Source organism: Mytilus trossulus, chromosome 11 (assembly GCF_036588685.1).
Source record: "Mytilus trossulus isolate FHL-02 chromosome 11, PNRI_Mtr1.1.1.hap1, whole genome shotgun sequence".
Taxonomy (NCBI): Eukaryota; Metazoa; Mollusca; class Bivalvia; order Mytilida; family Mytilidae; genus Mytilus; species Mytilus trossulus.
Genome location: NC_086383.1, coordinates 52,879,625 through 52,893,584, shown reverse-complemented (window position 1 = coordinate 52,893,584; position 13,960 = coordinate 52,879,625). Strand labels below are relative to the sequence as shown.

The window sequence follows — 13,960 nt, the reverse complement described above, 5'->3', positions numbered from 1 at the left end:
TGGTTTCAACCTTTGTGTTATTAATAGAACGACAGGGAAGGGGTACATTGGTTTTAACCTTTGTTTCATTACCATGATTACAGAGCGACACAGGATACCATTAGTTTCATTAACAGAACGTCATTGGTTTCGCAATTTGTTCCATTACCAGAACAAGGAAGGAATATCATTTGTTTCAACATTTGCTTCATTAACAGAACGACAAGGAACGGATATCATTGGTTTCAACCTGTTTTATTAACAGAATGACACATAAGGGATATAATTGATTGCAACCAGTGTTTCATTAACAGAACGACAAGCCAGGGATACTAAACTATTCAAGGAAAATAAAACATTATTTAAAACCGTATGGCCCCGACAATGTGCCCCTTTACCAAAAGGAGGCATACACGATAAAAGAGGGACAAAAGATACCATAGGGACAGTCAAACTTTTAAATCGAAAAAAAACTGACAACACAATGGCTAGAAATGAAAAAGACAAACAGACAAACAATAGTACACATGACACATCATAGAAAACTAAAGAATAAGCATCACGAACCCCACCAAAAACTCGGAGTGATCTCAGGTACTCCGGAAGGGTAAGCAGATACTGCTCCACATGTGGCACCTGTCGTGTTGCTCATGTTATAACAAATCTGGTCTGTAGTATAATTCGGTATTTTGCTGAACATTTGTGAAGTTTACAGTTTATCTTTATCTATAATTATATTCAAGATAATAACCGAAAACTGCAAAACGTCCTGAAAATCATCAATTCAGAGGGCGATAACTTAAAAATCCGATTTGGCTGATCATTTCAGGGCAGATAGAACTTAACCTAATGAATACTTAAACTTCTTGTCTGGTTTGCTCTAAAGTCTTCAGTTATTTTAGATACACGTATAAGCCAAACACTGCATTTTACCCCTATGTCCTATGTTTAGCCATTGCGGTCATGTTTTGCCGAATCAGAAAATAAAACACTAGAGTTATTCTAGATACTCTAAGGATAATTCAGCTTACATTTGGTTGTAATTAGTTCAGTAGTTTCAGAGATGTTTGAAATAGTTTACACAAGACAGAAGACGAAGACGGACGAACGATGACGGACGTCAAGTGATGATAAAAGCTCACATTTCCTTTTGGAAGGTGAGATAAAAAGTAGTTGGTTGCTGTCTACAAGCTTTTTTTATTGATTTTTTAACAAAAATCCAGTAATTCGTTTTTGTTTCGGGCACATTTATAGCTGACTACAATGGATATTTTTGGGATTTCAATGAACGGTAGAGCTTCTAATGATGAGTTATTTCTTTGCAGTACTATTGCTTTCTTTTCAAACTATTTATGCTTGAGATATCTGTCACACATTTTTCGTGATCACAAATTGAGCAAAAAAATCACCTGCGCAAAAACTGCCATGTTTACAGTATATGGTATTGATTCAGCTCATTGTAGAAGGTCGTACAGTGACCAATAGTCAGGTTCATGCAAGTCATTTGATCTTTGATGGATGTTTGTTTCTCTGGCAATCATACTACATCATCTGACTTTTATTTTATTCAATGTTTATTCAAAATTATAGAAATATTCGGCCGTGTATAGCATATAATGCAAGTTGCAATTTAAATCACATATCATTTTTCGAAATATTTGAATCATGACTAACATGTAGTCATTAGGTAAAAACATAGGTTTATAAAGATAACACTATTACTATTATGCAGTTACAACAATAATTTGAATAAAAACTGAACAATAGATAGGAATTAAATGATAACTGTAGTGACAAGAAACAAACCTTCTCTATTCACATAAAAACATAACATACATTACAAAACAAAGATACAATTCATTTTAACAATATTCATGTTAGAAAAAACGGGGCTGGATTCATTCATGATGATCAATTCTTGTCTTTATTACAGTTTATATTTCCTCAAGAAGGATCTGACTATACTTTGTGATGCCTACTTTTAAGCTATTGAACAGTTCTTTGACATCTTTTGCTGACTCAGTGGTATCTGCTCTGACTTTTTCTTTGGTTTTGCACCGATACCTGTCACTTTTTCTGAATCTCTAAGGGTATTAGGATTCACATTCTCAAGAACGTCGCGTAAAAGGGTTCCTTTTCCAATGTTTGCTAATGCCTGTACAAGTATACGTATGGTAGGTTTCACTGTTCGGTCTTCTCTCCAAGTGAACAAGACTTCCCTGTTCTGTTCTATCAACTGTCGTGGATATTTATACTGAATATTTTCCAGAGTTGCAGTTGCGAGCCCAATTTCAGTGCCAAGTTGGAAAAATACCTGACCAATTTGTGGAGCTAAAGCATCTAAAATTTCATCTGTTGGAATACAATCTAGGTATTCTGACGGAATGTCTGAAATGACAGTATAAATTAACACAAATAATGTAAAAAGTTATTTAAAACCAGTAGTTCGATGATATATTATAGACCAACTACTACAATTAGCGGCCTTGTAAAACTGTTTACCTCTGATTTAAATTTAAGATTGAGTTCTCTCATAGACGATTATTTATTATTACATGAAAGTCAGGCGGGCTTCAGAAAGGTCATCCTACAGTGAGTAATATATTCGTTACACATATAATATTTGAATTGCTAAGGATAAATAGAAGAAACTTATCTCAGCATTTGTAGACATTGCGAACGCTTTTGATACTGTTTGGCGGCCTGGTCTCTGGTTGAAACTTTAACAACATTTGATTAACGGACAGATTTCTAATTCACTTTTGATCAGATTGTTCAGATTTTTCTTTTATTCCTTTCCTTTTGAGTAAGGCAGGGAGAACACCTCTTTCATTTGCTTTTTTTTCTATTTACCTTAATGATCTTAAATTGTTTTTACTGAATAATAACATAAAAGGGTCGTGCACCTGTGTGTCATTTTGGACGCTGATGATACTGTCTTAATGGCAGAATATCATATGAATTTACAAAGACAACTGGACTTCTAATATGAATATTGTGAGATATGGAACATTAGAGTAAATGTGTCTCGAAGTTCAACGGTAATTTCAACAATAATCGATTTTTTCTCTCTTGCAAAATGCAAAAATGACGACCGCAGCGCAAACCCTGTACGTTAGTCTGGTTACTTTGACAACTCTCCATCCAAGTCACAATTTATAAAAGTAAACCATTATAGGTCAAAGTACGGTCTTCAACACAGAGCCTTGGCTCACAACGAACAGCAAGCTATTAATTACCCCAAGTGTAAAATCATTCAAACGGGAAAACCAACGGTCTTTTGAAAAAAAAACGACAAACCAAAAACACTTATGAACCACATATACAAGTCTGGTAATTTTAGAAGGATGCTCAGATAGGGATTCAAAGTACAGTTTGGTTATGAAAAGTCCTATGTTTGTACTACTGGATGTATGACTATGGACTTTACTATGTACTCACGTTTAATTAGGAATATATACATTCCAACTTCAAAGTTCAAGCCAAATAACATCAATGTTATTTTGGTGGATTAAATAAATGTTAAATTATATAACAGGCTTCAGGGTGTTTTCGGATATATTTACTTTATTTGAAAGATTAAAGTTGAGGCACTGAAAATTATGTCCAGACTGAAAATATAATTTCATGACAGAGATGGGTATACTAGCCTGTGTTTGGTTAAGAACATTGTCTAATATATCAGGGATTCTAAAGGAAGTGAATAGGGTAAATGAATTGTATAAGTAACTTACTGCTGTTGAATAACAGGCACAGTTATATATACTTTACATTGTAAGACTTGGCATACCACCCTACTGCAGTGGTTTGTGTTATTAGGTGTTTGTTTAAACGATCATCAAGTCAGGAATGGTATAAAACTCATTATTTATTCCTGAATGCTTTCATCCACTAATTCTGTAATTGTCATATATTACACAGATCTGTACAAGAGTTAATAAAGAATGTATACATACATTTCGGGAGTATAAATCAGGATAAAACATTTAACGAAATCTTAATCAACACATCATGTGCATCAAAAGAGTGAACAAACAATAAAATGGGGGCTTTTTTAACATTATGTTTTAATTGGCCACTTTTGCTATAAATCAAATAAGTATAATATGTATATCATTTGGTTGTATTAATATTGATTTGTATTGTCGCAAATGTAACGGTCTGATGTAAGAATGGTGTTTTTTCTTTAGTTTCCATCTAAATAGAATAATATACTAGTGTGTTTACCACAGCTTGTAGCCTGTCTATTAAATTAATATCAGCGAAATGAATTATTGAGAAAATTCTATTTCTTGTTTTGTTCTCGGTATTTGATTGTTGACTGCTCGTAAATAATGCTATGATTTAACATTTTCGTTGCCTACATTTAAACAGAAAATTTAGGCATAGTTTGTTTTATGCCACCAACATAATCTTTCATTATTTACATTTAATGCCATTACATAGATATTTAACGATATTGACAAATCCTATAAATATACAACAGGATAAATAGAGAAGACCGCGAGTTGTGTGTTTATTGTGTTGATGCATATATCAGATATCAGAAAACAGGTAAAAATGATTGCAATACTCACACAGTCGCACTATCATGATTATTTACATTAATAAAAACTTTGCGATAATTTCTGAATTTACAGTATTTGCCTATTAGGTTAACAAAAAAAATGTTTACAGCTATAAAGTTATGTTTAACACTTCCTACAAGGTACATCAGTATATATTCAAAAGAATTGACTGTATTGGTCATTTACAGATACTAAATGCATACCTGTTTCTGCTATTCTGATTCTTCTTACCTAAAAAAATGAAAATTACACTATATCAAGATTATGTGTTTAAAAACACTTTTTTTTCTAGATTTACAAAAACTATTTATTTTCTAGCAGTAACTGAACCATAAAAATTCATAAGGGGTTTCACGTCACCCTGCTGCTCACCCATGATTGCTGCTGACAGGTTTATAATATAAAGTTGATTTCACAAAGAGTCCAATTATCATATTAATTCAGAATTAAAAAAAAATCAAACTTCCCCTTTAGATGCTATATTGAGGTCTTGAAGATTAGCGTCTGTCCAAGTTTCAGAACACTCCATGACGGTTTACAACCTTATCATGTCATAAAAATGTAATCGCAAACAGTCTGTACCTTTTAATTGTAAACACAAATAATTGGTACATCTAATGAGAAAAATAATGTAAATTAAAATATATTTTCAAAACTTTGCATCAAACGTTATCTCTAAATATTTTTTTTTTATATAAATTTCTATGAAGGTTTGACAAAGTATTTGATGTGTAACCAATTTTAACCTCATACTGTTTCTACTTTTTAACTGAAATAAACTTAGTTCATGTATCATTAAACAAGACGCCCATAAAAGCATAATAGCCTTCACCTGTAATTTCAGTTTAAGGAATTTGACTATTTGTAGATCTTACTTGTTGAACAAATTTGTTATTTACATTTTCTCTCTTTCTATAATAATATAAAAATTGCTAAATAACCCAAAACTGTAAAATTTCTTAAAAATTAACTATCTTTGAACAGTAACCCGACAATAAGGTGCCATATTGGCCTAAAGACCTTTGGCAGTTAGATATAAACCTGTTCAACACTTTCACTTATGTCAGTTTTGCAATTCCTACTTTAGTCTTTGAGATGAAAGCCAAAACCTACATTTGACTCCTATGATCTATTTTCAGAAACTGCCGCCATGCTTTTAAATGGATCAAATCCCTGCATACAATATATAAACTAAATAGCCTAAGAACCATCGAATTAAACTGTTGAAGCATTTGGCTAAGTATTTACAAAAAAGATAATTTTAAAAAGAAAAAAAAAGAGTTTCACAAATATGTAATAAGAAAAAAGTTTTAATGGCAACAACTACTGAATGGGTTAATTGACTATTTTTATCCTTGTGACTTATTTGTAGATTTAACTTATTTGAACATTTATAGCCATTTATCATTTCACTTTATCTGTTATAACATTAAAGCAAATAAACAAAGACAGTAAATGTAATAACTAGATGCTCTAAAGAGCCTGTGTCGCTCACCTTGAACTATGTGAATATTAAACAAAGGACACAGATTGATTCAAGACAAAATTATGGTTTTGTGATGGTGATGTGTTTGTAGATCTTACTATACTGAACCTTCTTGCTGCTTACAATTATCTCTATCTATAATGAACTTGGCCCAGTAGTTACAGTGGAAAATGTTAGTAAAATTTTACAAATTTTGTGAAAATTGTTAAAAAATTACTATATATAGGGCAATAACTCCTTAGGGGGTCAATTGACCATTTTGGTCATGTTAAATTCTTTTAAGCTCACCTGGCCTGAAGGGCCAAGTGAGCTTTGCTCATAACTTGGCGTCCGTCGTCGTTAACTTTTACAAAAATCTTCTCCTCTGAAACCACTGGGCCAAATTAAACCAAACTTGGCCACAATCATCATTGGGGTATCTAGTTTAAAAAATGAGTGGCGTGACCCGCCAAACCAAATAAGATGGCCGCCATGGCTAAAAAAAGCACATAGGGGTAAAATGCAGTTTTTGGCTTATAACTCAAAAACCAAAGCATTAAGAGCAAATCTGACATGGGATAAAATTGTTTATCAGGTCAAGATCTATCTGCCCTGAAATTTTCAGATGAATCAGACAACCCGTTTTTCACAGAAACTACTGTGCCAAGTTCATTATAGATAGTGATAATTGTAAGCAGCAAGAATGTTCAGTAAAGTAAGATGAACAAATGTACAAACACATCACCATCACCAAAACACAATTTTGTCATGAATCCATCTGCTTCCTTTGTTTAATATTCACATAGACCAAGGTGAGCGACACAGGCTCTTTAGAGCCTCTAGTTAGGTCTTACTTTGCTGCACATTATTGCTGTTTACTGTTTATCTCTATCTATAATAATATTCAAGATAATAACCAAAACAGCAAAATGTCCTTAAAATTACCAATTCAGGGGCAGCAACCCAACAGGTTGGTCTGTAAATTTCAGGGCAGATAGATCTTGACCTGATAAACAATATTACCTCATGTCAGATTTGCTCTAAATGCTTTGGTTTTTGAGTTATAATCCAAAAACTGCATTTTACCCCTATGTTCTATTTTTAGCCATGGCGACCATCTTGGTTGGTTGACCAGGTCATTGGACACATTTTTAAAACTAGATACCCAAATGATGATTATGGCCAAGTTTGGTTTAATATGGCCTAGTTGTTTCAGAGGAGAAGATTTTTGTAAAAGATAACTTAAATTTACGAAAAATGCTTAAAAATTGACTATAAAGGGCAATAACTCCTAAAGCGGTCAACTGACCATTTCGGTCATTTGACTTATTTGTTAACCTTACTTTGCTGAACAATATTGCTGTTTACAGTTTATCTCTATCTATAATAATATCTAAGATAATAACCAAAAACAGCAAAATTTCTTAAAATTACTAATTCAGGGGCAGCAACCCAACAACGGGTTGTCCCATTCATCTGAAAATTTCAGGGCTGATAGATCTCAACCTGATAATCAATTTTACTACATGTCAGATTTGCTCTAAATGCTTTAGTTTTTGAGTTATAATCCAAAAACTGCATTTTACCCCTATGTTCTATTTTTAGCCATGGCGGCCAGCTTGGTTGGTTGACCAGGTCATTGGACACTTTTTTTAAACTAGAAACCCCAATGATGATTATGGCCAAGTTTGGTTTAATATGGCCTAGTTGTTTCAGAGGAGAAGATTTTTGTAAAAGATAACTTAAATTTACGAAAAATGGTTAAAAATTGACTATAAAGGGCAATAACTCCTAAAGGGGTCAAATGACGATTTCAGTCATGTTGACTTATTTGTTAATCTTACTTTGCTGAACATTATTGCTGTGTACAGTTTATCTCTATCTATAATAATATTCAAGATAATAACCAAAAACAGCAAAATTTCCTTAAAATTACCAATTCAGGGGCAGCAACCCAACAACGAGTTGTCAGATTCATCTGAAAATGTCAGGTCAGATAGATCTTGACCTGATAAACATTATTTCCCACATCAGATTTGCTCTAAATGCTTTGGTTTTTGAGTTATATGCCAAAAACTGCATTTTACCCCTATGTTCTATTTTTAGCCGTGGCGGCCATCTTGGTTAGTTTACCTGGTCATCGGACACATTTTTTAAACTAAATACCCCAATGATGATTGTGGCCAAGTTTGGTTAAATTTGGCCCAGTAGTTTCAGAGAAGAAGATTTTTGTAAAAGTTAACAACGACGACGGACGACAGACGACGGACGGGAATGTGATGGGAAAAGCTCACTTGGCCCTTCCGGCCAGGTGAGCTAAAACGAAGATGTAAACAATGGCCTTGAAAGAATAACGTTTGACTGGTGGATTCTTGTGAATGTTCATCGAACAGTTTATTTAAATATACTTCTGTTTTGCTGACTATTTTAGATGTAAATGATAATTGTCTAAACATTTTGTCGAAAATTAACTGGAAAAGATAGGCACTTTACCAAATGTATCCTTGTTTGAAAAAGGGCCTTTCAAATGGTTGAAAAAATTAAACAATGAGTTCACAAAAATTCAACATTTTGTCAAGCAAGGTTTAAGGATAAAATTTCCATGAGGCCTTTTTAATGAACCATTAAAATGAGGTCAAGGAGAGATGAAATGATAGTGAGGTGTAAATAAAGGCAATAATAGTATATACCGCTGTTCAATAGTCAAACATTGATGTAAATGAAACAAAACAAAAACAGAGGAAACCAAACAAAACAACAACAACACTGAACTGATACAAGAACAAACGCCAACATATATAGAAATGGACTATGTGATAAAAATTGCCATATTCCTGACTTTTTGAAAAAAAATGGAAGGTTGAACCTGTTTTTTGACGAACAAAATCTTCCGCTTATACCGCTTATTCATTAATGTTGGATTTTCAAATACCGCGACACATCTAATCAGTGGCGGATCAATAACATTTCCTAAGAATGGGGGAGGGGGGAGGCGGCGCTTACTGACCTAAGGGGGGTCCTGCTCCAGTCATGCTTCAATGATTTCCTATAAAATCAACCAAATGTATACTCGGGAATAGGTCATGGTCAGTACTGACGTAAACATTTACACCAAACAATCATTTCTTTGAAATATCAAGCCTTAAACAAAAAGTTGTCATATGTACAACTGTATATGAATAAATATGTATATCATTCATTGCAGTAGAGACTAAAGACCACAAAGGACACCTTAGAGCAAATACAGTGTGTGAAACAGAAAAGTGCATCTAGCAAGCATTACAAGTGAGTATGTCATCTAAATATTGAACTCATGTTGATTGATGACACAAACAAATACACATTAAAAGTGTCCATACATATTACTTAACATGTTTGAAACAAAGTGAAATTTTCAAATTGGTTTTAGTCATTACACAATAGGTACAGGTATACACTTACTTGACACAAAACATGTGCTGATATTTCCATGTGTGTCAGAGCTTCTGCCAATGCTTTAAAATTGTTCTTTTCATTCTTCTCCTTCCATTTTAATAAGATAACAAACTTAGCCACTTCTTTATTTGTTGGATAATTTTCTGTGATAGTATCCCATTGATCAGACATTTCCAGAAATGTCACTAATTCATGCATATGGCTTGATGCACATTTGATTGAAAATCGCAACAATTCAATATCACTTGGTCTCTGGTTTAAAGCGTCATCACTTAAACCTGAAAATAATAATAAAAATAATATCCCCCTTACAGAAAACAACACAAAATTACACAAGGAGCACATAGTACGCTCTTGTTGTGCATGCATTTTGAAATTAATGCAAGCTAATATTGGATATTTCGAAGGCATTTAATCGTAGGCACATTAAAAAGATATGTACAGAAGCATGTCCGGTGATACAGTTTAAACCACAGTTTGTTATGTTCACCAATTTCAATAGTATTTAAAGTTTCTTCTAAATCAATCGAAGTAATCTAAGGTTTTGGTAAAAGTATGTTAAAAATCTGACAATTAATGTTCCATAAATCTAGAGTGACAGATCGAAACATCTACATTCCAAACCATTGATTTTACGTTGAAAGTCTTAAAGAAATGGTTAAATTTAAAGCATCACAGGTCAGATAAATCATGTCAAACAGACATTTACAACTCACAATTTGTATACACATTATATATATATTTGATCTATTGTTTATAATTGAATAAACAGCTGCGCCATGAGAGCATGATACACCCGACGTCTTGTGTGGAAGTTTTATGCAATAATCATAGTTTCTGATAAAGTTTTAAGCAATAACCATTTATTGTTTTTGAGACATGGCGGGACATGTGAAACCCCATGTTTTTTTTTTACAAATATCACTAAAATAAAATTTTGAATCAAACCAAAAAGTATACAGATCTTTAGATTTATATAAAAAAGAAGTGTGTACAGTTTCAAGCAATAATCATAAATTGTTTTTGAGATACGGCGGGACATGTAAAAAAAAACCTCCCCTTTTTTACAAAATACTCAATAACTCAATAATAAAATATTGAGTCAGCACCAAAAAGTATACAGATCTTTAGAATAATATAACAAAGAAGTGTGTAAAGTTTTAAGCAATAATCATAAATCATTTTCGAGATACGGCACGACATGTAAAAACCCCCTCCCCCTTTTTTACAAAATACTCAATAACTCAAAAAAGAAATTTTGAATCATCACCAAAACGTATACAGATCTTTAGATTAATATAACAAAGAAGTGTGTAAAGTTTTAAGCAATAATCATACATCGTTTTTGAGATACTGCGCGACATGTAAAAAAAACCTCCCCCTTTTTTACAAAATACTCAATAACTCAAAAAAGAAATTTTGAATCATCACCAAAAAGTATACAGATATTAAGATTAATATAACTAAGAAGTGTGTAAAGTTTTAAGCAATAATCAAGAATCGTTTTTGAGTTACGGTGCGACATGTGAAAAAAAAACACAGTTACAAAGTGCCGTAACTCAAAAAGTTTAAATCTTATTTTCACCAAAAAGTATACAGATCATTTGACCATCATAAAAACAACAATATTAAGTTTCTTGAAATTTAGATAAGTCTTTCTCAAGTTACGGTGCGAAATGTTTACGCCGGACAGAAGGACGGATGGACAGACACTGGACATTTGTATACCATAATACGTCCCTTCAAAATTTTGATGGTCGTATAAAAACAGACCCCCTAAAAATGAAACTTAACATTGACCAATGAACCATGACAATGAGTTCAACGTCAGATGATATCTGCTAGACAATATTAACACCTTTATACAAGCATGCCATACACCAACATATATTGCTTAGAGTACTTGAACAACAGACTAAAACACAAAAACTTTACATTACCTAATGAACCATGATCATGAGGTCAAGGTCAGATAATACCTTCTTGACAGACATGTACACCTTACAATCAATCCATACACCAACTATAATTGACCTATTGCTTAACAAACTTGACTCACATAAACCAATTACAGTCATTGCATACACCATATATAGTTTGACATTTACATTGTCATATCGGGGCCTTTTATAGCTGACTATGCGGTATGGGCTTTGTTCATTGGTGAATGCCGTACGGTGACCTATTTGTTAATGTCTGTGTCAATTTTGTTTTTTGTGGACAGTTGTCTCATAGGCAATCATACCACATCTTCATTTTTATGAGTATGGTACGGACCAGTACATATTATATATAAATGCAAAAAAGCATTTATTGAGACCAAATTGAAAATAACCAACTGATCAAGCCGCAATCAGACTTATTAAGTAAAGTCTACATCAAGGTCAAATACAGATAAGTAAAGTTAAGTATGTTGAGTCTTGTCATGTTAAATCTGTTTTAGCACACATTATGGTCTTTCCAGAGTCTTGGACATGTGTAGCGTTTCTCTTTGTCATCTCAGTTTTTCAGAAAAATTAGCTTAATATGATACCAAGAGTGAATATGCTGAGATTTATTGCCTGCTTATCTGATCAACTTGAGTGTTAAGTCTTTCTGATCAAGGTTTTACTATAAATTCCAATAAAACTTGAACATTACAGAATCCATAAAATTCAGATAAAAGTATTATACACACATGATTTGCGAAGCATGCCAAATGAATAGGTGCATTTTTTATTTTATAATTCCATACACCAAACATAGTTGTCATATGGCTTAATTAATATAGTTTTTGAGAAACAAGACTTAACATAAAACTCTATGTCCACCAATGAACGATCAAAATTAAGTCAAGGTCAGATAAACGCTGCTAGACTGACCCACTCCTTATAGTATCTGAAAAACTGACCTTATCTCAAAACCATTGAGCAATCAATTAGAAAGATCATATCATAGTTAACATGTGTACTAAGTTTCAAGTTGATAGGACTTCAACTTTATCAAAAACTACCTTGACCAAAATTTTTAACCTGAGCTTCACACTATCTTTTTCTTTGTTCAGTGGACCATGAAATTGGTGTCAATACTTTAATTTGACATTAAAATTAGAAAGATCACATCATAGGGAACATATGTACTAAGTTTCAAATTGATTGGACTGCAACTTCATCAAAAACTACCTCGACCATAAACTTTAACCTAAAGCGGGACGAACAAACGGACAAACGGACGAACGGACGAACGAACGAACGGACGAACGGAGGCACAGATCAGAAAACATAATGCCCCTCTACTATCGTAGGTGGGGCATAAAAATAATGTTATGCAAGGACAATTATATAACTTTAAGGGTTAATGTTGGCTGAATGTAATAGTTATTACTATAATTGCCAAGGTTCTAGATATGATGTTGCAACGTTCTGTACATATTATGTTCTGTGGCATTGTCATGATAGAAATTCTGTTTTATTATTTTATTTATGTTGGTTAACAAATAGTGTTATATAAGTTAAGTTGAAAGTAAAACATTGACTTCAGGATGTTCGTGCCACTTGTTCTTGAATTATGTTAGGTAATCAAAGTCCTATGGTTTTATCCATGCAGTACCAGTGTATAGTTGTATAACACATAGTTTAAAAGTCAAATTTGAAAATCTTATAAAATCCATTATTTTCAGTTTTGGAACGAAAAAATTTGCTTAGTATGTTAAAAGTGTGAATTTAATTTTTTTTTAGAAAGAATCATTTCCTGCCAATTTTTCAATGCTTATATCTCAAAAACAAGAAAACAGACACTTCAATTTTTTCTGTTATTTTAATGCAATTAATAATATACAATCAATTTATTACAATCTTTCAAAAAGCATGAAGATGTGAAACAAAATAGTAAAGTCCTTAACTATTACAATTAAAAAGACTGAACAGTATGTCTATGAGTCACATTTGAAAAAGAATTCATAAATTAAAAGACACAATTCCGTGAAACTACAGTATTAGATATAATTCTCATACCACAGATTGGAAAATTCTTAAAAGAATTCTTACCTGGACAATTCGGCTCACACTGTTCTTTCTCCTGTAGAAATAATATATATAAATAATTAAAAAAAAAGCAATTTTAATACGTGTGTATGAAAAATAAATGTCTTGGTAGAGGCATCTGAATACAGCACAAACAACATTTTTTGAAAGGCAAAAAAAGCATTTGACCAGCAGGTGGTACAACGTATATTCTTAAACCCTGCTAACTGTCAATGGCGATTGTCAAATACACAGATCACTGGATGTTAGAAAATGGATCTTAAGTAATAAATTAATGTAATACTAAAAGGCAGAAAACAATTAACTTGCAGAAAAGATGGTATACCGCAAACAAAAGGTGTAAAAGTACACCATATCCTAATATCATCAATTAATGTATCTTCAGTGATGTTAGGAAACGACACGGTATTTGGAAGGCCATATTATCTACCTCAATTTTGGATGGAATCTTTAATTTTGAAGATTTAAAATAGGATGAATGGATCATATTA

The 13,960-nt window shown here is 32.6% G+C and overlaps 1 protein-coding gene across 1 annotated transcript in view; it reads right to left on the bottom strand.

Annotated features, from left to right (window-relative positions):
* Window positions 1-1,760: 1,760 nt before the first annotated feature.
* Window positions 1,761-13,960, bottom strand: part of LOC134690155 (death-associated protein kinase 1-like) — a 78,528-nt gene continuing 66,328 nt past the window's right edge. The window contains exons 24-27 of the mRNA XM_063550132.1: window positions 13,473-13,503; window positions 9,454-9,725; window positions 4,751-4,778; window positions 1,761-2,367 (exon numbers count right to left, since the gene is read on the bottom strand). Of these exons, the coding sequence (XP_063406202.1) occupies window positions 1,961-2,367; window positions 4,751-4,778; window positions 9,454-9,725; window positions 13,473-13,503 (738 nt within the window). The 3' untranslated portion in view covers window positions 1,761-1,960. The remainder of the gene's footprint in view (window positions 2,368-4,750; window positions 4,779-9,453; window positions 9,726-13,472; window positions 13,504-13,960) is intronic.